Source organism: Paroedura picta, chromosome 12, assembly GCF_049243985.1.
Source record: "Paroedura picta isolate Pp20150507F chromosome 12, Ppicta_v3.0, whole genome shotgun sequence".
Lineage (NCBI taxonomy): Eukaryota > Metazoa > Chordata > Lepidosauria > Squamata > Gekkonidae > Paroedura > Paroedura picta.
Window position 1 is genome coordinate 5,357,384 of NC_135380.1, and position 24,340 is coordinate 5,381,723.

Sequence of the window (24,340 nt, forward strand, 5' to 3'; positions counted from 1 at the left end):
AAGGGAATCATGTTTTGCTTTATTACGGAACTGATGCAAATTGCAGGAGCCGGCTCGTTCCTTTAGCCCCCCCCCCTTATTTCCTCAGCGGAGTGTGGTATGCAGAGCGGCAGCAGAGCCAATGTGGTATTTATTCAACAGCATAATGTTATGTCCCTTGAGGGTGCGTTGGCTGGGTTGGGGAAAATGGCCCAAAGCGAATCATGCCCCCGTGCGCCTCCGGGTCGGGGGGAGGAGGGACCGGCAAAGAACAAGAGCGTCACACGGTTAGGAACTTCGGGCCTAAGGCTGTGAGAACTGAGCACCTCGCTTTGCCGGGTTCTGCGTCTGGACCAAGCCGTGGCCGCTGGATCCTCTTGGACCCGTGCTTCCCGCAAGGTCTGAAGCTGGGCCTCTCGGGTCAACGTAGAGACCCTCTGCATGTTTGCCCGAATGGGGCACGAAGCGAGTCCAGCTGGCCATTTCAGCTTTAGGACAGACAGTGCGGGGAGAAGAGTGAAATCTCCCTCGTGCCGGGGCCCTGCTCTGAATCGACAAAAGCATCTGGGTGCACAACTCCCTGCATTTTTCCTAGCCTCTCCCTCTCCCTCGCTTTGTTCACACGGCTTCAGCTGCGGCCGCACATTTTGATGGTTCTCGGAAGTTTTCTCTGTGGCCCAGCAAACAAAGAGCTCCCTTTAGACCCCTTGCTTACTGGTCAACTGTAGTTGTGTGTCTGTGTGTGTGTGTGCGGGGGGGGGGGATGCAGCCAAGTCACAGCTAACACACAGTGTCCCCGGGGGGGGGGGGGGTCAAAGCAAGACCTGCCTCCAGGTCATGCCCCTAGTATTGCTTAGGATGTTAGCGTTTGCTGGCAGGGGCTCATGGGAATTGTAGTCCATGGACATCTGGAGGACCACAGGTTGACTACCCCTGCCATATAAGACTAGATTGTACCCCCACCCCATCTCCCACAAAGTCCTGCAGCCTGAGTCCAGCAGAGCATCATTTCCTTTTCCTGAGTGACAGAGCTGTATTTTTTAAAAGTTCATCCCCGTGGATCAGCCCGTGGCTCCCCACCGCTGGCACAGATGAGCACCCACGCGTGGGCCCCAAGTGCCAGCAAGGTGGGCCGGAATTAGCTGGGCTGGCTTCCCAATGCCTTCCCCTGTGACCACCTGTGTGCTCCGAGTAGATTAACGGCCACCGAAAGAATAGATGGGCTTGTGGCTGGAATGTTTGGGAAGAGCATAAATCTTGTTAAAGAGACGTCGTTAAAGAGCAGCCTGAATGGGGTCCCTTGTCTCCTCTCGCTCCCTCCCAATTGCCTCGCTGCTTCACGCCAAATTGGAGGCTGGCCTCAAAATTTACGGCCCTCCCGGCGCAACACAATTCTCTCCAGGTTTCCACCCGGGTTGACAAGTTCCTGTGCAAAGAATGCAGGGCCCCCGCTTTCTCCGTTGTGGACTTCTCCCCCCACCCCACCCCCCCTTTGGCATCTGATGCAACGTTGTTTGTGGAGTTTTTTGGAGTTGCTTTTCTGTTTCCAGAAGAATGGCCCTGTCAGTCACTGAAAAAGAACCCTCTTGGCTCCTTCAGGTAAAGGCAAAGGTAAAGGTATCCCCTGGGCAAGCACCGAGTCATGTCTGACCCTTGGGGTGACGCCCTCTAGCGTTTTCAGGGCAGACTCCATACAGGGTGGTTTGCCAGTGCTTTCCCCAGTCATTACTGTTTACCCCCCAGCAAGCTGGGTACTCATTTTACCGACCTTGGAAGGATGGAAGGCTGAGTCAACCTTGAGCCGGCTGCTGGGATCGAACTCCCAGCCTCATGGGCAGAGCTTCAGACAGCATGTCTGCTGCCTTACCACCCTGCGCTCCAAGAACCTTTGGGCACTAGAAGCATGGGGACACTGGTTTTCATGGTACAAGGCCTGCTTGCGTCTGATGGTGGGCTCTGGGCCGCAAAATTTAAGCTGCCATGAGTGTATTTATTATGAAAATATTTAGTAGCCTCCTTTCTACCTCCCAGGAACACAAGGTGGCTCACAGTCTTTCCCCAATATAGTAAAAGGCAAATGTAGGCAGACGACTCACTTCCTATCTGACTGGCCTTCCATAGGCATAGGCCCACAATAGGGAGCCTCCACTGTCCCTCGGACGGCCAACAGTGAATCTGCCCCATGCCCTGCCGCCTCCCCCTCCTCCTCCTTCCAGCCGGAAGAACAGCTGGTCTGCTCTGCTGGTTACCTGCGAAAGGTAATCTGGGCAGAGAGTGGGTGGGAGGGTGGCAGAGGCTGGGTCACAGGCCAGCCCCAGGGAGCCCAGCGCAGCACCTATGGCCAACCACCTGCCCCAGATGGTGGGTGTGAGGGCTGGAGACCAAGGAAAAGCTACTTGCCAGCCATAAGGGATGCGGGGTGAAGGGAATTGGAAGCTGATGGGTGACCTTGGGCTGGTCCCAATTCTCTCAAGCCTCTCCCAACCCCACTTTCCTCACAAGGTGTCCGTTGAGAGAGGGAAAGGCAATTGCCTACCACTTTGAGGCTTCTTAAGGTAGAGAAACCTGGGGCGTCAAAACCTGCTCCTGTTCATCTTCTCCTGACCCACTCTGCAATCCGTAGCTAAGAGAACAGAGTAAATTACATGATGGAAACATTGCCGTCTTAAGCAGAATTATCCCCTTCTAAGTCCAATGAAGCCTGCTTAGGCCCAGCCCCGTAAATGGTCAAGATTTTACTCCCTTTGGAACAGATGCAGATTATATCGGCATAAATTGTTGATATTCCCCTCTCACAAAAGGCAGAATACACAACCCATCCTAGTAAGAGAGATATACAAAATCCTTCTCCCTTTATCCTGTGCAAGTATTTGTCTGGCCTGTCTTTGGTGCTGGAGTGCGGGCGGATGAGAAACAGCAGTTCGTGCGTGCCAGAGAAGAGTCGGATTCATGTAAGGCTCCCGTGCTCTTTGATCCGTCCCCTGCATTTCGACACCAGAAATAATTTGCACTTCTTAGAGAGAAAGCAAGAGAAAGCAAGAGAGAGAGAGAGAGAGAGAGAGAGAGAGAGATGTCAGAGCTTCATGCGAAGCAGATTCTGATCTGCCACCATAAAGACTTCTGCGCCGCGAATAATTTTAGCAAATAACTCCCTGCCGTCGCTCTGGGCTCCGCAGCCGTGAGGAAGTGTGCTATGACAACCAGGTCCCATCCCCTGTCTCTGTTTCCCGAAAGGTACCACATTTCAAAAAGAAAAAGACGATGCGATCGGCATGGAGGCATTTCGGGCAAGGGGTTTCCAGGCCTGCCAACTCCTTATTCCTCCGAATTATATTTCTAAGAAAATGCCGTCATGTGCTTTTACTCCATTCCAGCGATATAGTCTTAGACAGCCCCAGTGATTTTCGGTATTTTAAAAACTGCGTGAATGCCCAGGGATTGCTGAGTCACTACCAAGAACCTACCGTGCTCCAATTGGGAAATACCTGGAGATTTTGGGATTGTGTTGTAGAGCAGGGGTAGTCAACCTGTGGTCCTCGAGATGTCCATGGACTACAATTCCCATGAGCCCCTGCCAGCATTTGCTGGCAGGGGCTCATGGGAATTGTAGTCCATGGACATCTCGAGGACCACAGGTTGACTACCCCTGCTGTAGAGGGATCCTCAACAGGGCAAAATGCCATCAATTCCACCCACCAAAGCTTCCATTTCCTCCAGGAGAACTGATCTCCGGAGGTGAGCTGAAATTCCAGGCGATCCCCAGGTCCCACCAGGAGTCTGGCATCCCTGCGTGCCTGTCAGGGAACGTTTAAATCAACATGCAATGGGGCCCAGCAACCTAACTGCGATGCCAGAAGCGAGAAGACACAGCTGCAATCCTGAATATGCTTCCTATCCAGCAACTTTCTGACCACGGAGGAGCCCCTGAAATAGTTTTTCAGGTTTCGAGGAACTCCAGAAGTGATGTCAGATGGTCACCTCCTCCCTGCCACACCCCTGGAAGTGACATGTCACTGGAAGTCTGGTCCAAGTCTGCGTGTGGAGGAGCGGGGACTCAAGCCCAGTTCTCCAGCTGCTGCTTTTAACCACAGCACAACACTGGCTCTCTAGGTGGAGACATTGCTGCAGGGGGGAGGAGGGGGGAGAGACCGCATAAGTTCCCCCCTGAGCAGCTAAAAGGGAACCAGACGTATAATAATGTCAGCTTCTGCAGATTTGTCCAATCATCTTCCTTCCTCCTTCCTTGGGTGTTTTGCAGTTCCTTTCTGCTGCCATAGTTCCCGTTTTTTCTTGTCCCTTGACCTTGCTTTTTCAGCATTTTTTCCCCCTTCAGAGTCCCTGTGAGTCACTCTGAATGTACATTGACACGGAGGACTGGGATAAGGTTGATGAGATTTCGAGGGTTTTTTAAAAAAAGGATTATCTCTGAGCCAAATCCCAATCTCCTCTTCTGTTTCCAGGTGGAGTAAGCCAGCCCTTTGTTCTGAGATGTTTGTTACTCCAGCTTTATTACCACCCTGGTCTTGTCTGCACTCATTCGGTTAAAAGGAGGTTGGGCTTCAGTGACAGAACAAACATGCAATCTGAAGGGAATGCATGAGCAAGCTCACATCAGTTTTCCCTACAACAATTACGGATCAGGTGATTGGAATCCACTAGAATCCCAGAAGATTTAGAACGATTCTGGGAGGAACAGGGTCTTTTCGGTGATAGCTCTTACACTTTGGAATGAGTTTCCAGAAAGGGTGTAGCCATGCGTCAATTCAGGAGTCAATATAAGAAGAAGAGCTGGGTTTTGTACCCCATTGACATTTGGCCCCCAGAACCTATAATCAAGAGGAACAATAAAAGAGGAGGAGTTTAATTTTTTTTCCCTGCTTGCTATTCCCCCCCCCCCATCCCTAAATCCGGGGAGGCTAGATATGGAGAAACTGCACAATCATCTTTTGCAGAGTGGGAAAAACTGGTTGGAAGGTAATTTTAAGAATTGGCAGGGTAACGGTTAAGCCAACCTCCCATTCCCCCAACCCCATAGGCATAACGTTCCCTCTTTCCTGAATGCAGGCTTCAGGGACTGCATTTCATTTTTTTAAAAAAGGAAAAGAAATATGTTGAGGAAAGGTGCACCCTGAACTCCACTTCCGTGCAATCTGGTGCTCTATTTAGGTCAGCCTCATTTAAAGCTGGCAATCGGGAATCCAAACTGCAGCTGTAAATGGCTTCTTTTAACGTTCCCCCCCCCCTCTGATTGGCTTTGATTTTATGAATGGCAATCAGGTTGTGTACGGCGTTTCCAAGAGCCTGACGAGGCAGGATGCAAATGTTCTGAACTCAAGGATCAGACCGTCCCTCGTGTGGGTTTGCAGAAAGAACCGACCACTTGGTAGTCAAACTGCGGCCCTCCAGATGTGCATGGACTACAATTCCCACGAGCCCCTGCCAGCATCCGCTGGCAGGGGCTCGTGGGAATTGTAGTCCATGGACATCTGGAGGGCCGCAGTTTGACTACCCCTGACTTACATGCACCTGTGTCACCCAGCATGCAGGGTCATGGCTAGGATGTTCAAGAAGTCCTGGGGATTTGAGCAGGAAAATGCCAGCAAGGCACAGCAGGCCTGTCGAGTTATATAAATATAAATATAAATAAATAAAATCCGGTGGGTTGTTTTTTTTGTTTTGTTTTGTATCCTGATTTTTACTACCCGAAGGAGTCTCAAAACGACTTATTCTCGCCTTCCCTTCCTCTCCCCACAACAGACACCTTCTGAGGGAGGTGAGGCCGAGAGAGCTCTGAGAGAACTGTGACTGGCCCAAGGTCACCCAGCTGGCTGGCTGGGAACGAGGAGTGGGGAGTCAAACCCGGTTCTCCAGATTAGAGGCCACCGCTCTTAACCGCCACGCCAGGCTGGCCGCTCTGAAAGCAGGATATAAACGAAAGAAATGCACAATCAGCTTCCCCATCGGCATGTTTTGCCTTGTCGACTCTTAACGTGGGAATCTTCCCTTCAGCCTCTGAGGACATCTGTTCTTCTGCCCTGTCTGCAGCGTCACTTCCCCGGGATACATAACAAAGGTGGATTCTCTGGAAGAAATGGACAGCGTGGAGTTCATTGAAGCCATATGGTTGCTGCCGGCAGATGCATTCACCCGGCCTGTCAGAATACCCCCTTTCTGCCTGGAAAATCCACTCCAGGAAGTCAAGCTGCTTCCATAGTTAACTGCTCCTTTGTGCCGACCTGTTCCCCGGAAGACCTGGAACAAATTGAGCAACCTGTAACCACCCCCAAGCTTCCGGCTTTGAAACCATAAGGGGCTGGGACATCTTAACACCATCATGGTTTCATTTACATTTTTTTAAGACACTCCTAGCTGAATGTTTGTTCTTTCTGAAAAGAGTTTCCTGATGCAATCCTGACTTGAGAAACTGGAGTCAACCCAGAGAAATTGTTCAGGAAAACAAACCACATATGCCTTTCAAAGAGTGTATTCAGGGGTCATTCTGCCTTCAGAGCTTCCAGCTTTCGCCGGAGCATAAATGCGTAGATCAGGGAACAAACACCGACCATGCTCTGTCAGTGCTCCAACAGGCCAGAGAGAGACAGGTTCAGATCTCTGCCCAGCCATGAAACTTGCGGGGATCTGTCTTTCTCAACCTAACCTACCTTGCAGGGCTGTTCACAGAGATGCAGGGATCTGTCTTTCTCAACCTAACCTACCTTGCAGGGCTGTTCGCAGAGATGCAGGGATCTGTCTTTCTCAACCTAACCTACCTTGCAGGGCTGTTCGCAGAGATGCAGTGGAGGAGAGTTTTTGCTATTCCCACCCCCCACACACACTCTCTTTGGAGGAAGGGCAGGATAAAATAATGCAACTCCAAATTGTGCTCTGAGCAAATCACGTATCCTTGCTGTCAGCCTCAGTTTACCTTGGGGGTAACCATTTTATCTTAAGATAGTACAAAGAAGGATTTTACGGACATTGTTCTGTCTCTATAGTTCTGAATACAGAGGGACTGCTTGGTGCTCAGTGCTTACACAGTGTAGATCAGAAGAGCTGTTTTTTATACCCTGCTTTTCATTACCCAAAGGAATCACAAAGCAGCTTACAATTCCCTTCCCTGCCTCTCCCCTAACAGATACCTTCTGAGGTAGGTGAGGCTGAGAGAGCTCTGATAGAACTGCTGTGTGAGAGCAGCTATAACAAACGGTGACCAGCCCAAGGTCACCCAGCTGGCTGTATGTGGAAGAGCCTGAAATCAAACCTGGCTGTCCAGATTAGGGGCCGCTGTTCTTAACCACTACATGAAGCTGCCTGCATTCCCCACTCCACCTCATGTCACAGTTCGGCTAGTCACAGTTCTCTCAGAGCTTTCTCAGACCCCCCCTACCTCATTGGTTGGCGGGAGAGGAAGGAAAGGCAATTATGAGCACTTTGAAACTCCTTTGGGTAGTAAAAAGCAGGGTACAATCTCGCCTCCCCCCAGCACTTCTATGAATTTGGCCGTCACAGCAGTTAAGTGGCAGGCCTTGTTCACCAGCAAAAAAAGGCGGGTCCCACATTTGTGCAGAAATCGGCATTAGGATGAATTCATTAAACTTTGGAACTGACAGCCAGAGCAGAGCAAGTCGGAGGATCTGTTAGTACTTAAATACTTACTTTGCGGAGCAAGATAAAGCTCTCAGGCTGGAAATAAGCTTTACAAGCCTCCGGTTGTCAGAATTAGTTTTAAATATAAACAGTGACTTATCTCTGCTTCCCAATTTGGATTGCATCCAGTTCCCTGGCTTTTTAAAAAAACCCACCAAGGTTGGAGCTGAAAGACTTCGGGAATCTGCTGCCCATCAACTTCCGAGTTTTAGGTCTTATGAGAAGGGGGGGGGCTTCTCTCTGTCCACACCCACCATCCCTTGCAAGATTTTATTCACAGTTTTTTAATTCCTCTGCGTTTGGTGCAGGTGGTGCCCCTGCCAGTATTCTGTAGACCAGGGGTAGTCAACCTGTGGTCCTCCAGATGTTCATGGACTCCAATTCCCATGAGCCCCATGAGGGGCTCATGGGAATTGGAGTCCATGGACATCTGGAGGACCACAGGTTGACTACCCCTGCTGTAGATGAAAACAACCCATCTTTGACTTCAAAGTGAGCATTCCTCAATGCACAAGGCCTGGAGCTAGTGCCCCCTCCATGTACCCGAAGACCCCAGCCGCATAATCTATTGGTCTCTGTGAAGCCTCCCATTCTAACTGTGAGATGCTCCCGAAAATAAGATCCAGGCCCGGATTCCAGTTTTTCCCTTTCAAGTAGAAGCAGGGAGGGAGGGCGCGCAATCCTCCTTGCCTTGCAAAGTCTCCAGAGAAACTTATTTATTGCCGATCAACATGACAGCCACTTCCTTTGCTGGCTATCGCCGTCGCTCCAGATGTTGCGCTGACGGACGCTGGAAGCCCCTTAATGGCTACCTCTTCACAAAAGCCTCCTTCCCCTATGGCTCCCTCCAAGCTGCATCCCTGCTTCTCCAGCAAGGGGTCTCTTCACACGGCATCATTTTCTTAACTAAAAAAAAACCCTACAAGGCGAAGGCAACAAATGTGTGTTTGCAAGATGTGCGTTTCGCGCAATCTCCGCCTGCCAGAATCCCGATGGAATCGGAATCACACAGAGCCGGAAGAGGACCATCCACTAGCCCCCCCCCCACACACACACACACACCTTCTCAGGGACTTAAAAAACACACACTCAAGTTCTCATCCACTCTCCTCCTAAAAACGTCCAACAAAGGAGACCCCACCACCCTCCCAGGCAGCAGATTCCATCCTCGAACTGCCCTCAGAGTCAGGAAGCGCTTTCCAAGGGTTAAGTGGGACCTCCTTTCCGGTAATTTGAACCCGTGGCTCCTAGTCCTTGTTTCTAAAGCTGCCGGAAACTAGCAACATTCAACCTTTTATGTAGTTCAACGCAGCTATCCTACCATCCCCTCTTCTCCAAGCTGCACCCACCCAGCTCTCTCCTCCTCTCCTCGCAAGGCACGCATCCCAGCCTCTCAGCCATCCTAGTCTCCCTTCTCTAAACACGCTCCAAGTTGTCCGTATCCTTCTTGAACTGCAGCGCCCAGAACTGGGCACAACGTTGCAAATGAGGTCTGACCAGTGTGGAATAGAGCAGCGTTATAACTTCCCTTCCTCTGTTTGGGGCTCCTAGCAATATTGCATTAGCCTTCTTAGCTGCTGCATCACACTGTTGGCTCATATTCCACTTATTGAGAGCCAGCTTGGTGTAGATGCTCAACCGCAGAGCCACGCCCCTTCCCAGAACGCATGAAGCTGCCTCATACGGCATTGTTCTGATTCGGACCCTCAGTCCATCAAAGACAGTACTCTCGACTCCGGCTGGTAGCCGCTCTCTGACGTTACAGGTGGAGATCTTTCACTTCGCCTCCTACCAGGCCTTTTTAACTGGCAGTGTTGGGGCTTGAAGCTGCCCTCTTCTGCATGAAGCTGCCTTGTTATGAATCAGACCGTCTGTCCATCAGCATTGTCTACTGGAAACCGCTCTCCAAGGTCTCAAGCAAAGGTCTTTCGCATCACCTGTCCAGCCCTTTCCACTTGGGGATGCCGGGGATTGAACTTGGGACCTTCTCTGTGTCACGTAGGTGCTCCACCACTGAGCCACAGCACTTCCTTTCTGTAGCTCTCTGCAAAGGGCCCTTCTGCTTAAGCCAGACTTCTGATTATCTGCATTCCTCAGATGTCCCCTCCCCTCGTGCTGGGTTAACTGTAAGAACACAAATTGGCCAGCACGTTTTTCTGTTTATCCTTCCGAAGCATACTTTTAATTAGAAAGAGAGAGAATTGTTCTTCTCCCTGCCCTTCCTTTGATTTCAGGAGCCAGCAAAGCAGCAGCTTAAAGGCTGGCTGGCCCCCATGTGTTCAAGCGATGCGTGGCCTTTACAGCAGGCACAGTGACTCCTCAGCTGGCAAAGAGGTTATGTAACCGAGATATCGCGTATGCAGCAAAGGCCATGCGAGCCATTACCCACCCATATCTGTTCTTTCTTTCCTTGCCTTTTGCAAAACCACATGACCATCCTCTTATGCTGCAGCAAAGAGAAAACTTAATTGTTCCACCCATGAATTTGCAGCTGTTAACCATTTCCGTCCTTGCCTCGTTTTGCTTGTGGCTTTTTGTTCCCTCCCTTGTATTAATTATGACTCGGGGAGTGGGGGATTGCAATTGAAATGTGGTGATGATTTTTGGACACACAACTTCCCGGATATCTTGTCTCTTATGTCCTTCTTGCACTCCCGCTGGAAGAGTGAGAGAAGTGTGGACACCGTACAGAGAAATGCAGGCATCCTTCTAGGACAGGGTTGGCCAAACTGTAGCTCTCCAGATGCCCATGGACTACAATTACCATGAGCTCCTGCCAGCAGCCACCCCTCCCAAAATGGCCAGTGACGGGCTGGGTGGGATGGGAGGAGAGGGGCCCTGGGTGGGCGTGTCCACAGCTCTGCTTCCCAACCATATTCTGCAGGATTGCGCCGCTTCTGGGGTTTCTCAAAGCCTGAAGAATTTTTCAGGGGGTTCTCAATGGTACAAAAGTTGAGAAAAGGTGCAGTAAGGACTGGAGCAGAGGTTTTCTCCTGTGACAGTGCGGGAATTGAGTGTGCCTGGATAACAAGTAGGCCCTTGCTTGCTGAAATTACTTAGGCAGGAACACCAGCCAGGCCTTCGGTGGAAATGAATTTTTAATGCAAATAGATGCTTGGTGCCACAGATAACCCAGGGAAGAGAGCTTTTGGGTTCCAGGATGCCTATTTATAAGCTATGAAAGGAAGATAAGTGGGGGGGGGGGGTGGCCGAGTAGTTTAGGCAGGTCTGAGTAGGAGGAAAAAAGGAAGGATTGCAAACAGATGTGCAAAAATTCCTTCCCCACCTTTTGTGCCTTTATGCTGTTGACGTGCAGCTTTTTGTCTCCTTCCCCCCCCCCTTCTGCCGGAAATCTTGATTTGTTTGCAAACTTCCTGATGGAGCCTGGAGATATCCTGGAATTGCCAACCTCCAGTCATGGCCTGGAGATCTGGAATTGCATCTGATCTCCAGACAACAGAGATCAGTTCCCATGGAGAAAACGGCTGCTTGGGAGGGGGGGACACTCTGGCACACTATATCCCTCCCATCCATCCCTAGGCTCCACCCCCTACATTTCCAGATGTTTCCCAGGCCAGAGTTGACAATCCTGTTTGACCCCCCCCCCCCCCGAGTCCTCTCTCAGAGGAGGCCCTCAGGAGTGAGACAGTGGATGCCTCTTTCGTTGTTCCCGTAAATTGTACGATAGCCTGTGCAGCATAACCCAGGGGTAGTCAACCGGTGGTCCTCCAGATGTCCATGGACTACAATTCCCATAAGCCCCTGCCAGCATTTGCTGGCAGGGGCTCATGGGAATTGTAGTCCATGAATATCTGGAGGACCACAGGTTGACTATCCCTGGTATAACCAATCAAGAGCATCTTTCTGAAAGCAACTTGAGCGTCCACTGGAGAAAGCAAAGGCAGTTGTTTAGACAGAAGTCAGAACTGGCTGCTTAACTGGCCTCAGACCTCTCCCCCAGAGCGCCCCCTCCCACAGAGAGTTCCCGGAAGGTCTAAGGCAGGGGTAGTCAAACTGCGGCCCTCCAGATGTCCGTGGACTACAATTCCCAGGAGTCCCTGCCAGCTTTCGCTGGCAGGGGCTCCTGGGAATTGTAGTCCACGGACATCTGGAGTACTGCAGTTTGACTACCCCTGGTCTAAGGGAAAACGGCTTCTGAAAAACTCCCAGGCTGCCCGTAGGAATGGCAGCTGCCGTCTACTGTGGGAGCTGCTTTTCCATGTAGAAAGACTGGATTCTCCCAAGGAACGTTGGGGTGGGGGAAGTCAAAGGGGGAAATGGATTACAGAAAGAGAGAACAAGGGAGAGAGTTCAGGGGCTCACAAAGGGATGGCTATTTACTTAAGACACAGATTTTATGTTATGTCGTCTCCATGGAGATTCCAGTTTCTTAGCTCCACTCCACCAACTCTTCCCTCGCAGAGATATTTTCCCAATAGTTGCGTTGAAAATAGACTGCTCCATGCCTGGCAGGGGGGAGGCGGGATTCAGGTGGGGATTTGTTTGGGTTTTTTTTTAATGCATCATAGGGGCGTTGTGGAAGAAGGTTTCTGGTGGCAAACACTTCCGTGGCTTTTTTTAAAAACAGAACCACTTGTAAAAAGAACTAGAAGCATCCGAAGCAGCCCTGATCGATACAGCACCCAGAATGACACTTAAAGTGGACTTTCTTTTCTCCCCTCCCTGCAGGCAGAAGGCTCTGGCGTCCACGGGCGGCCGAAGTGTCCAGGCGGCATGTGACTGGTTGGTATGAAATAAGGCATTTTTAAAAGGGACAAGTGTATCATTTGCAGCATATTTTCTTCCCGTGTGCAATGAAACCTCCCACCCCCTAAAGTAAAAAGCCTTTCTCGATCAAGCATCTTTTTAAAAAGCAGTATTCTTGCACAAAAGCATGTGTGTAAACAAAAATGTCCGCCTTCAGCATGTCGCAGCCCCAGTTGGGTTTTCTCCGCGACTAGGTTTAAGATGGCTTGTCCTTCTAGAACAGGGGTAGTCAAACTGCGGCCCTCCAGATGCGGCCCTCCAAATGCTGGCAGGGGCTCATGGGAATTGTAGTCCATGGACATCTGGAGGGCCGCAGTTTGACTACCCCTTTTCTAGAATTTGGTCTGGTGACTGTCTCAGTCCCCATAGTCTGAAGTGAGCGGTGTGTTACCACATCAAGGGCAGGATCTAAACAGCTGTGGGCAGCGCTTCCGTCTGCACTGGGGAGCGTCCACCCACGCTCGGGGGGCCCCTGAAGTGTTTCTCTCCCCCTCCTTCCTGTTTCTGGTATCGCCCCTTGCGCCTCCTTAAAAGCTCCTCTAAAAAACATGGAAAGGATGGGTCTCCACTGCAGCTTCTGATGTGGCACAAGGAGTTTCACAGAGCGCAAAAGATCTAAACAGTCCCTCTACACATGAGGCAGAGCTCTTGGGACGAGCAGCATTTCCTGCAGAAGAGTTAGATAATTGGTGCATTTGTCATGCGGGAAAGCATTGCTGGTAATGTTGTGTGTGCGCATGACTGGGGTTTAGTCTAGACATGCAGCCAAATGAGGACAGCACGACTTCTAACTGGAGCTGGTGAAGGACGTGTTTGGGTGCTTTGTTGTGCGCTGAATTCCTTGCAGGCAGAAAACCAGGGCGATAGGCAAAGGGCTTGAGCTATTTTTCAACTGGCAGGGAGTTTGGTTGCTTGTTTCAAATAGGGGGCATTCAGACAAGTGATAACTTTCTCTTGTGATCTGAAACGGATAAGATGAGAAGATCACCATCTTCTCATCCTCATCTGCTGCTTGGGTGGACATCAAGGGTGGACCGTGATCAGCAATAAATTTTATCTGAGGGCCATATTGAGAAAACAGTGGGAGACAGAGCCCATAACCAGCCAGCCAGCCCAGCCACTGAAATAGTCACTGTCTCCATATGTTTAGATTGCTTGTTAGGGGAGCAGACATCAAATCTTTCAGTGGTGGGTCTGATCTTAGAGTCGTAAGTTGCTTTCTCCCCACTGTCTGCAACCACTCTCTTACCAGCTTTGTTTAAAAGACTTCTAGCACGAGGGGTATTCGAGACTCTGTTTTGTGATGGCTTCTGTTGCAGCTATTAGTCAAACTTGCTGTCGGACTTCTGCTGCTCCCTTATGGCCGTTTCCCCCACTGTCTTCTCTTGTAGGCTCTTTTCCCACGTCTGCGACCCTTTCCTCGACGACCCCTTGCCAAGAGAGTACGTCCTCTACCTGCGTCCCACGGGCCCCTTGGCCCAGAAGCTCTCGGACTTCTGGCAGCAGTCGAAGCAGCTGTGCGGGAAGAACAAAGCACACAACATCTTCCCACACATCACGCTCTGCCAGTTCTTTATGGTGAGTCCGTGCATTTCACTCCTTCCTGCGTAGAGAAGTGAGGCAAGCAGACTTGTGCATCTCCAGCATCCCATGAGCGTTAACTGCGGGGCTTGGGAGACCTTAGCCCAGGTCTGAACGTGTTTGTGAATTTGCTGAGTGATCCATCGGAGCAAGTTGTTAGTCGGACTAATAACTAACAGAGCGGTTCCTCGGTGGATCAGGCTTCCTCGGGAGGTGGTGGGTTCTCCATCTTTGGAGATGTTTAAACAGAGGCTGGAGAGCCATCTGACGGACAGGCTGATTCTGTGAAGTTTTAAGGGGGTGGCAGGTGACAGTGGGTGAGCGAAAGGAGTGTGAGTGTCCTGCATCGTGCAGGGGGTTGGACTAGATGACCCAGGAGGTCCCTTCCAACTCTAGGATTCTACGAGTCTAAATTGCATCTCAACATCCAGAAGAAGTTCTTGACAGTCAGAGCGGTCTCTCAGTGGAACAGGCTTCCTCGGGAGGTGGTGGGTTCTCCATCTTTGGAGATGTTTAAACAGAGGCTGGATAGCCATCTGACGGAGAGGCTGATTCTGTGCAGGCTCAAGGGGGTGGCAGGTGACAGTGGATGAGCAATAGGGTTGTGAGTGTCCTGCGTAGTGCAAGGGGTTGGACTAGATGACCCAGGAGGTCCCTTCCAACTCTAGGATTCTATGATTCTATGCGTTGTAACAGCTCTTACAAAGAGCTTTGTAACCAACTTTTTAACCATCAAAAACCCCTGAAACATTCTTCAGACTTCAAGGAACACCAGGAGTGGCTTGTTGTTGCAGAATATAGTGAGGAAGCAGAGCTGTGGACCCGCCCACCAAGGGCCCCTCGCCTCCCTTCCCCCGCTGCAGGCCCATCATTGGCCACTTTGGGAGGAGGGGGGTTCAACGTGACCGTACATGGTCATATCACCCAATAAATGTTTAACAAATTTTAAAAATATGTAAAAAAATTAATTGACTCCCACCCATTCGGGAAACCCTTCCAAGGCCATCAAGAAACCCCAGGGTTTCACGAAACCCTGATCCATACGATCGTTCTGGCCTCCCTTTAAGATTGGCTCATTCCGGGTTCAAAAGTGAAGCTTTCTTTGAGGTGGTGCCAAAAGTGTCAGGCGCTTTGCCTTATCTGCTGAACCCTGCGTCTGCTCCTTTGCAGTGCGAAGACAGCAAGGTGGAGGTGCTCTGTGAAGCTCTGCATGCCACGGTGACACGGTGGAGGTGCAAGTTCTCGGCCCCTTTGCCCCTGGAGCTCTATACGTCGTCCAATTTCATCGGGCTCTTCGTCAAGGAGGACAGCGCCGAAGTCCTCAAGAAGTTTGCGGCGGACTTTGCAGCAGAGGCTGCTTCCAAAGCTGGTGAGTCTGCAGGGCGCGGCGGTGTAAATCCGAAATTCGATATGGCCTTCCTTCTGATATGCCCAAGGGCTCGAGACTCGTTGGTTTGGCTTAGCCTCACAAGGGCTTCCAGGACTTTTAAAGTATGTAGAAAGGCTTACTTGCTAGGTCAGGGGTATCCGAGAGGGCACACCTGATGCCTGCTGGTGCTCTCTAAGGGTTTTTAGAAAGCAGATGGTTCCAGGTGGGCCTTCGGATTGGCCCCTGAAGATTTGACGGGCTGTGCAGAATTTTAATAAACATTGCTTTGGCAGCTCCTGCCACCAAGCGCAAGGATCCGCACGGTGTGACCGAAGGTACGCTGTGTCAGCCATTTTGTACCTGGCCCCGCCCCTTCAGGCAGCCATTTTGTGGCAGGCTTTTGGTGGATGCCCCCACCATATTGTGGCTGAATTCCAAAAGTCCCTGCAGGGGCCCCCTGTACTGAAGTCTCTTGCAGCTGTTTCCTCGCTTTTTGACACTGCATTTGCTCTCTGGATGACCAAGGCTCTTCCTTGTCCAGTGTCGTGGCTGTAGAGAGGCAGAAAAAACGCAACTTGCATTCTGGTACTCAAGGTCCGAGCATATTACCACTTCTCTCTCCCACCAAGACTGGGATGTCTTCTGCATGGATGTGGACAGCTTGGCTTCACCTCCATTGCTCCCTGGCACCATCTTCACGCTCTCTCCAGCTACAGAAATGCCTGAACTTAATGGGGGGGGGGGGAGACCAAACGAGCCACCTGTTCCCCAGCTAAACACATCCCATAATAGCCCTTTTATTCAGAAACGGGTTGGGGAGCGTGACCAGGCACAGAATAAGTGGGGCAATCAGCCCAGCTCAAACTTCTCTCTGTTATGTTCATGGAGATCTAACCTTTCAGTTCCAAGCTCGGAAGAAGACCACCTGTGGTGGGGGCCTTCAGCTTTTCCATCCTTATCGGCCAAAAAGGAAAAAAGCAGCATCGGGCTTCCTGTGAATCATTATTGCCTAAAAGGGAAGCTGACATTTTGGCAGTCCTTTAACCTTTCTGAGGTTGGGTTTTGTTATTTGTTTTTCCTTCCTGTGCCTCCGTGCCCAGGTTGGCCACGGCTACCGTTTCCCCGCATCTGCCAGCTCTCTCAAGGTGCCCGTAAACCAACCTTTTGACACTCATCTCTTGCCTGCTCACATTTTTTTCTATTAATGTCATGTTTTCCCCAGGTGCAGCTAAATGTGGCAGCGCCGGATTGAGTAGGGTTGCCATATTTGGAAAAGCAAAAAGCAAGACCTGCTCCCCAACTGATTACTTCAAACAAGTGATCCCTACGGCAAATCTTATTTTAAATACCAATATTTACACTGTGATAATTGCTCCTAACCAGGAATATTCCTAGTATTCCAACCTCCCAAAAAAGGACATTCCCATTCGCTTTTTTAAAAGGGCTCCAAAGAGGACGGACACCAAAAAAAAAAAAAAGAGGGCAGGTCCTCTAAAAAGATGGCATCTGCTAACATTAGATTTGGGGAAATACCTGGGGAAGGTGGGTTTTGCAGGGGAGAGACCACAGTGGACCATCAGGCCACTGACTCTATCGTTCAAAGCAGCAATTTTCTCCAGGGGAGCCCATCTCTATGGTCTTTGACCAACCAGTTCCTCTGGAGGGCCAACAACAGGACAGAGAGGCCAAGGCCTTCCCCTGATAAGAACATCAGGACGGGCAGAGAAACAGACCTTAAAAGGAGACTTCTACAAAGGACCAGTCAGCCAGAATTCAGGCAAGATGGTCAAGAAGAAGCCAAGGAGGCTGATGACCCCTTCTCTCTCCTTCAGAACACCTTGAGAGCCTTATTTGGCCTCTGCCATCAAGGAAAGTGGCAGCGCATTTTATGTACTCTCTTGTTTCGGTTTGCATGTCTTCCTGCTAACCACAAACTCCCCCTTCTTTGCAGATGTACACGTGGAACCCCACAAGAAGCAGCTCCACGTGACCCTGGCTTACCACTTCCAAGCGAGCCATTTGCCCACGCTTGAAAAGTTAGCTCAGAGCATCGACATCAAGCTGGGCTGTGATTGGGTGGCCACGATATTCTCCCGAGATATTAGATTTGCCAACCACGAGGTAAGGTCGGGCTGCAGGTCTACTGAAAGAAAACTGTGGGGGAATATCAGTGGGTCGGTTTATTTATTCGGTTTATTCACTTAGCTCCGGGGGCAGCAGCTGAGAAGGGCCTGTTGCTTGTGGAGACCCAAACTGGTGACCCCGAGAGAAGGAAAATGACGCAGGCTCCTACAGTAGTGGACCTTAAACTTTGCGGAGGAAGTACGCACCAAGATGTCTGTCCTAGTCTATTCAGGGCTGAATAAGTTAAAGTGCATCTTGAATTGATCATGGAAGTCCACAGACAGTGTAGTCATTTCCGTGTGGGTACAGTTGTTGAGTCAGCCTGGGTAACACACGAAGCCATTGACTTGTCCCCATTACAGATTGGGTTTATGGTTTGGCTTTGTTCTTCAAGTGCTAATCTGTTGGAGATTTCTAGTCCCAAGGACATTCTCCCCCTCCCCTCCCTGCCTTGACTAGAACCAGGGTTGTCTTATCCTTGGCCCTGGCCTGCTGGAATGAGATGCTGGCAGAGATGAGGACTCTGACGGAACTATCATAGTTTTTCAGCCGAAGGTGTAAGATGCTGTTCTTCGGCCAGGCCTATGGTTGAGGCCATGGCAGCTTAATATCAAAAGGGCCTCCCTTCTCTTCTCTCAGACTCCCCCCCCCCCAGACACACACACACACACACACAATTTTAGTGTAATGTTTAGGGGTGGGTGGCCTCTAATCTGAAGAGCCGGGTTTGATTCCCCACTCCACCACATGCCGCCTTGGGCTGGGTGACTTTGTGCTAGTCATGGTCCTGTTAGAGCTCTTTCAGCCCCTCTTACCTCACAGGGTGTCTGTTGTGGGGAGAGGAAGGGAAGGAGATCGGCAAGCCACTTTGAGACTCCTTCGGGTAGTGAAAAGGAGATTATAAAACCCCAACTCTTCTTCTTTTCTTGCCAATCCTGCAGGCCAGATTGAAAGTGGTGGGGATTTAACTCGCTTTTAACTTTTGTGATGTATTGTCTATGTTTGTTATAATCTATTGCTGTAAACGGCCCCGAACCTCCTTGCAGAGAGGGGTGATCGACACGCCAAATAGTAAGTCAATAAACCGAGAAGAGATGTGTTGTTACTTGTCTGCTGAAGGCTTCCCCCTTGCCCTCTCCCTCTCGCAGACGCTGCAGGTGATCTACCCGTACACCCCACAGAACGATGACGAACTGGAGCTCACGCCGGGGGATTTCGTCTTCATGTCTCCGGTGGAGCAAATCACCACCAGCGAAGGCTGGATTTATGGGACGTCTCTCGCCACCGGCTGTTCCGGGCTGCTGCCGGAGAATTACATCACCAAAGCAGACGAGTGTGGCACTTGGGTATTCCACGGGTACGTGGCTTTCCGGCGGCTGCAGTCCCCAAACACACCAGATCTCTGTTGCTCTCACGGGTGCACGCGGCAGCTCTGGAAGGCAAGCCCACCCAGCGAGAGGGGAAACGAGGCGTTGGTTGTCGGCTTCGAAGCCACGACTTGGAGAGGGGCCAAGGGGTCCCTGATTCAGTCCCTGAGACCTCCGGTGTAAGGGGTGAAGTAGGGGGTGATGTGGAAGACCTCTGCCGGAGGCCAGGCATCACCGCTGCCAGTCTGAGGACTCAACGGTGGCCTGGATGGACCAACAGTCTTATTCAGTAGCAGGTAGTTTCATGGGTTTATGCAACAACATGATTTTGATCCTCATGGACCGAGCCATTTGTGGGCATTACAGTAATTCTGGACATGCAAAATCCACGCGAGGAGATGAAGAAGCAGGTCATGCGTCATATTTCCCTTTTCCCTTCACCCATGAAGCTCCAGGGGGTGTATATGAATGGAGCTGTCCAGCAACCCTGAGAAACATAGAAACATATTGGGTGACTTGGGGCTAGTCAGAGTCCTGTTAGATTTGTCCTCACAGAGCAGTTCTGTCAGAGCTCTCTCAGCCTTACCTACCTCACAGGTTGTCTGCTGTGGGGAGAGGAAGGGAAGGTAATTGAAAGCTGCTTTGAGACTCCTTTGGGCAGTGACAAGCAGGGTAGAAAAACCGACTATTCTTCGTAATGGCTGTCCAGAGCCTTGAATCCTTGTCTATCTAGACCCAGGTTCCCACACTACGACCACTATCTTCATGCTGGCTGTCAGTGGTTCATGCATGCATGTACACAACTCAACAGTTGTGGTAACAGGCGTGTGCAAGCAGGCTATCTGTAACTCCTCACATCATTTCCAAATACGATGATTTACAAAGGAGTCTGGAGTCAAACAGAACTACCACATGCCAAGTGTCCACCAGGGTGTGTATGAACCAGCCATCTCTGTTTTGACAGGTCCTACTCAATTCTGAATGCCACTTTTTCCCCGCCCCTTCTCATGTTCACGGACGGAGTGATGGAGCGGAGGCTACAGGAAGATCAAGGACCGGGGGATACGGGGCCACTGACTATCTTCTGTCAGAGTGTGCAGGTAAAATAGATCCACAGGTGTGAAGACGGCTCAACCTGCCCCAGACGGCCTGGATTGCAAGGGGCAAAAGGCAGGAGGGGTTTTTGTTGTTTTTTTTACACACCCCAAATTTCGCTTTCTCTTCTCAGCCCTTAAGAATCGCCAATCCCCCGGGCCCTCAAAAGAGATGCCTTTTCGTTTGCCGCCATGGAGAGAGGATGGACGTGGTGTTCGGAAAGTACTGGCTCTCCCAGTGTTTTGATGCCAAAGGTGAGCTTTTCAGGATTTTTCATGCTCAGATTAGTCCACTGCATACCCCTGATCGCCCCCAGCCTTAGGAAAGTGTTGTGACAGGGGTTGCCTAACTGTGGCTCTGCAGATGTCCATGGACTACAATTACCTGGGCTCATGGTAATTGTAGTCCATGGACATTTTCCCACCCCTGTGCTATGGTGTAGTTCAGCCTTTCTCAACCTTTTCACCATGGAGGAGCCCCTGAAATAATTTTTCAGTCTTCAAGGAGCCCCGGAAGTGATGCCAGCTGGCCACACCCACTGGAAGTGACATCACTACCTGCATCCCTTAGCCCTCCTGGCAGCTCTGCCTCATGTAGACTGGAGAGAAGAGTAGAAACTGAGAAGATAGACTTGACCCCCCCTCCCCAATACCATGCCACTCCCACGGACCCTCGGGGGTCCACAACCCCGTTTGAGAATCCCTGGTGTCGTTCTTGGGATTCAGGCTCCTTGCTCTCTGCCTCCCCCGCAGGAAGGTATGTGCGCACAAACCTGAATATGCCTCACAGCCTACCTCAACGGAGCGGTGGTTTCAGGGATTACGAAAAGGATGCCCCCATCACTGTGTTTGGATGCACGCAAGCGAGGCTCGTTGGTAAGTCGCCCTTTGCGGGGGCAGAGGCTTTCCCTCTGCTCTTGGGCTAGTCACAGTTATCTTAGTTCTCATGGGGGAGTTCTCTTAGAGCTCTCTCAGCCCCACGCACCCATTGTTGCTCTGCAGAGAGGAAGGGAAAGGTGTTTATAAGCTGCTTTGGCACGCCTTAGAGAGTGAAAGTGGGGTAAATAAAACCAGTTCTTCTTCTTGTTCCTTTAGATCATTGCCAGAAACACAGTGATAAAATGGTTAGATGGTGAAATGGAATTTCCCTGCCTCATCCATCCCACTGCAGCTCATTCATCTCCGTGAAAAATTACTCTGTTGAATTATGTGGGGGGCTCAGTTCTTAGAGGGTTTGCTTTGGCTGGATGGGTTTTAGATAGGGAGCCCTGCATTCCCAGTTTTTTATTTCTAGGCCTAGCAGAACATTCTACCACAGCAGATCTCAAAGAAGAAAGAGATTTTTACTGGGCTTTTTCTTTTCTGCCTCACGAGAAACGCCTCACAACAACACTGTCCACAACAAATGTTTCAAGTTCTCCAAACATACGCAAAAATTGGGACCTGGTGGGAGACCAGCAGCCTACGCCTTTCTTCTAAAATAAGCCGGAGGAAATGCAGCCAGCAATGTCCACAACTCTTGTTGCAAAATGGATCTGCAGAGGCGTTAACCAAAAAAACACAGCCTTACCAGATATGCTTTAAAGCAGGGGTAGTCAACCTGTGGTCCTCCAGATGTCCATGGACTACAATTCCCATGAGCCCCTGCCAGCAAACGCTGGCAGGGGCTCATGGGAATTGTAGTCCATGGACATCTGGAGGACCACAGGTTGACTACCCCTGCTTCAAAATATTTATTTATTTTTAAAAACCCATTGAAAAAAAAAGCGACCATTCACTTGCTAAATTTTTTTTCATGTGGCATGACTGCCACCTACAGTCGGATGTTGGGTACTGCCTTGTTGCCAACAGCATTTTCACATCTGGCTTTTAAATTGAACCAGTTACGTGTAAAACACCCTTCAACCTTTCAGCTGTGGAGTAATTATGGAAGGTGCCATGCAGGCCGTCTAGTCCAACCCACTGGGGGTTATAGGGCCTTGTGTGCTCCTGCCGGGCCCCTCTTTCCTGCCATAATGCTATGTTGCTCACAGCAAATTGTGTCTCCCACAGGGGAAGCCTTACTTGAGAGCAACACTGTCATACACCACATCTACTGTTCGCCCTCCCTGCGCTGCGTCCAGACGGCACACTATATTTTGAAAGGTAAGAAGATGGTCTCAGTAGGCCTGGATTTCCTAACGTAGTCTGTTTCCGGGAGAGGCTGGGGAGTGGAGTCTTCGCTATGTAACATTTCCATTTTTCGAAGCCTCCGTCTGATTAGTAAAATTGGCCTCAGCCAGGGCCTGGGTTCTTTTTGACTCTAGCCCCGTCCTGGTGGGATATTCTCCCTGGTCGGATCAGGGCCCTGCGGGACCTTAAATAGTTCCGGAGGGCCTGCAAGACAGAACTGTTCTGCTAGGCTCATCCCTGGGGCCAGAAATCAGATCAGGCCTGCCTGCCTGCCTACCTACCTGGAAACCTCACCGGGAAACCCATCTACCAGAAGTGGAAAATCTCTTATCAGCATGTTGACACCCTCAGGATGTAAATTTTATTTCCAGATAAGCTGCCTTTAGAAAAATTTAAAACCTAAATTATATAATATATACAAGGACTGTTTTGAACTTGTTTACATTATATTGAAGAGCCTCTGGTGGCGCAGGGTGGTAAGGCAGCCGACATGCTGTCTGAAGCTCTGACCATAAGGCCGGGAGTTCGATCCTGGCAGCCGGCTCAAGGTTGACTCAGCCTTCCATCCTTCCGAGGTCGGTAAAATGAGTACCCAGCTTGCTGGGGGGTAAACAGTAATGACTGGGGAAGGGAAAGCCAACCCACCCTGTATTAAGTCTGCCAAGAAAACGCTAGAGGGCGTCACCCCAAGGGTCTGTAGCCTGTTCATGGATGTATTTTCCTTCCTTCCTTGCTCAATTTCCAGGTTTGCAACAGGAAAATAACTTGAAGATCCGAGTAGAGCCGGGCCTGTTTGAGTGGACAAAGTGGGTCTCTGGGAATTCGCTCCCTGCATGGATCGTTCCAGTGGATTTAGCTGCAGCCAGTTTGAGTGTGGATACAACATATAGGTAGAGAGCCTTGGGGATATTGTCCACTTCATGTTGAGCGGTTTCGTTGATGGGAGGTGGCAGGGGCTCATGGTAACTGGAGTCCATGGACATCTGGAGGGCCACAGTTTGCCCACCCCTCACCACAAGAAGATAAAGGGCTCAGGAGGCAGCCAACGGTTGGGGCCTCTTTGTTACAGTCATTCAGTATATTTCTTTCTTGCCCATCCTGCAAGATGCTTAAGGCAGCGTACAGGATTATCTCCCCTGCTTCCGCATCTCTCCCAACAACCACCCTGTGAGGTAGGTTAGGCTGCAAGAGAGAACAACTGGCTTCTCATTCATTTGCTAAGGAACTTTCCTCTGCTGCCTCAGCCCAGTCCTGCCGAAGGTGGCTGACGATATGAAAACAACAAAGCAAGCCTTGGGAAAGCAGCAGCATAGAACGATCCATAAAATGGGCCACTAAGACAGGTGAAACAATAAAACCCCTAATTTAAAAGGTTAGCTGGAAAGCTCTGATTTGGCCTGGCACTTAAAAGGCAGGAACGTAGATACCAGGAGAGCGTCAAGAGGAAGGAACGTCAAGAGGGGCCACCACAGAAAGGGCCCTGTCCCTAGGTCCCATCTATCTCACCTTTGAAGGGGGAGGCGCAAAGAGCAAGGCTGGAGAGGCAGATCTTATCAGGTGGGCTGGACAAGATGGGAGTAGACTGCTCTTCCAGTGCTCTGGAGCCCTTAAAGGCCTTAAGAAGAAAAAACAGCACTTAATTGTTCCCAGAACAATGAGTAATCAGTGCAGATCTGATACGATCCCTGCAACTAACCGCTGGCAATAGCCTGACCACCACATTTTGGGCTGACTTGGACCCTTTTCAGATTCACTGAGTGCACGACAGTAATCTCATTTGCAGGGATTGGAGCGAGTGGGGATTTGAACCCAGGACTGCCAAGTGCAAGGCAGTGACCACTGCACCACACTGGGCCAGCTTCAGCCCTCTTCCCCCCCCCCCTCCCCCATTTTTAGCTGGGCCGTTTTCCTCTTCAGGGGATATCTCAGCTGGGTTATTTTTATTTATTTATTTTTAATCTCCACAGACCTCATATACCTGTGAGCAAATTAGTCATGTCGGAGTCGTACGAGACGTACATCAGCAGAAGCTACCAAGTGACGAAAGAGATCCTAAGCGAATGTAAAACAAAAGGCAAGTATGGTCACGCTTGGCAGGGAGGAGGGGGGTGGCAGCTCACAAGAGCCCGTCTGCTCTCTGCACAGTTAAGGGAGATAAAGCGGGTCGGGGGGGGGGTGGCTAATGACGTTCCCATGCAGAAAGCATTCCCCCCACAGTGGAGTGAAGATCATCCCCAAAG

The 24,340-nt window shown here is 50.5% G+C and overlaps 1 protein-coding gene across 1 annotated transcript in view; it reads left to right on the forward strand.

The window, feature by feature from the left end:
- Positions 1–24,340, forward strand: part of UBASH3B (ubiquitin associated and SH3 domain containing B) — a 55,457-nt gene that overhangs the window by 25,205 nt on the left and 5,912 nt on the right. Inside the window, exons 2-12 of the mRNA XM_077305385.1 lie at positions 12,316–12,369; positions 13,785–13,971; positions 15,145–15,343; positions 17,295–17,464; positions 18,616–18,824; positions 19,799–19,934; positions 20,063–20,183; positions 20,682–20,804; positions 21,981–22,073; positions 22,846–22,990; positions 24,068–24,174. Coding sequence (XP_077161500.1) covers positions 12,316–12,369; positions 13,785–13,971; positions 15,145–15,343; positions 17,295–17,464; positions 18,616–18,824; positions 19,799–19,934; positions 20,063–20,183; positions 20,682–20,804; positions 21,981–22,073; positions 22,846–22,990; positions 24,068–24,174 — 1,544 coding nt within the window. The remainder of the gene's footprint in view (positions 1–12,315; positions 12,370–13,784; positions 13,972–15,144; positions 15,344–17,294; positions 17,465–18,615; positions 18,825–19,798; positions 19,935–20,062; positions 20,184–20,681; positions 20,805–21,980; positions 22,074–22,845; positions 22,991–24,067; positions 24,175–24,340) is intronic.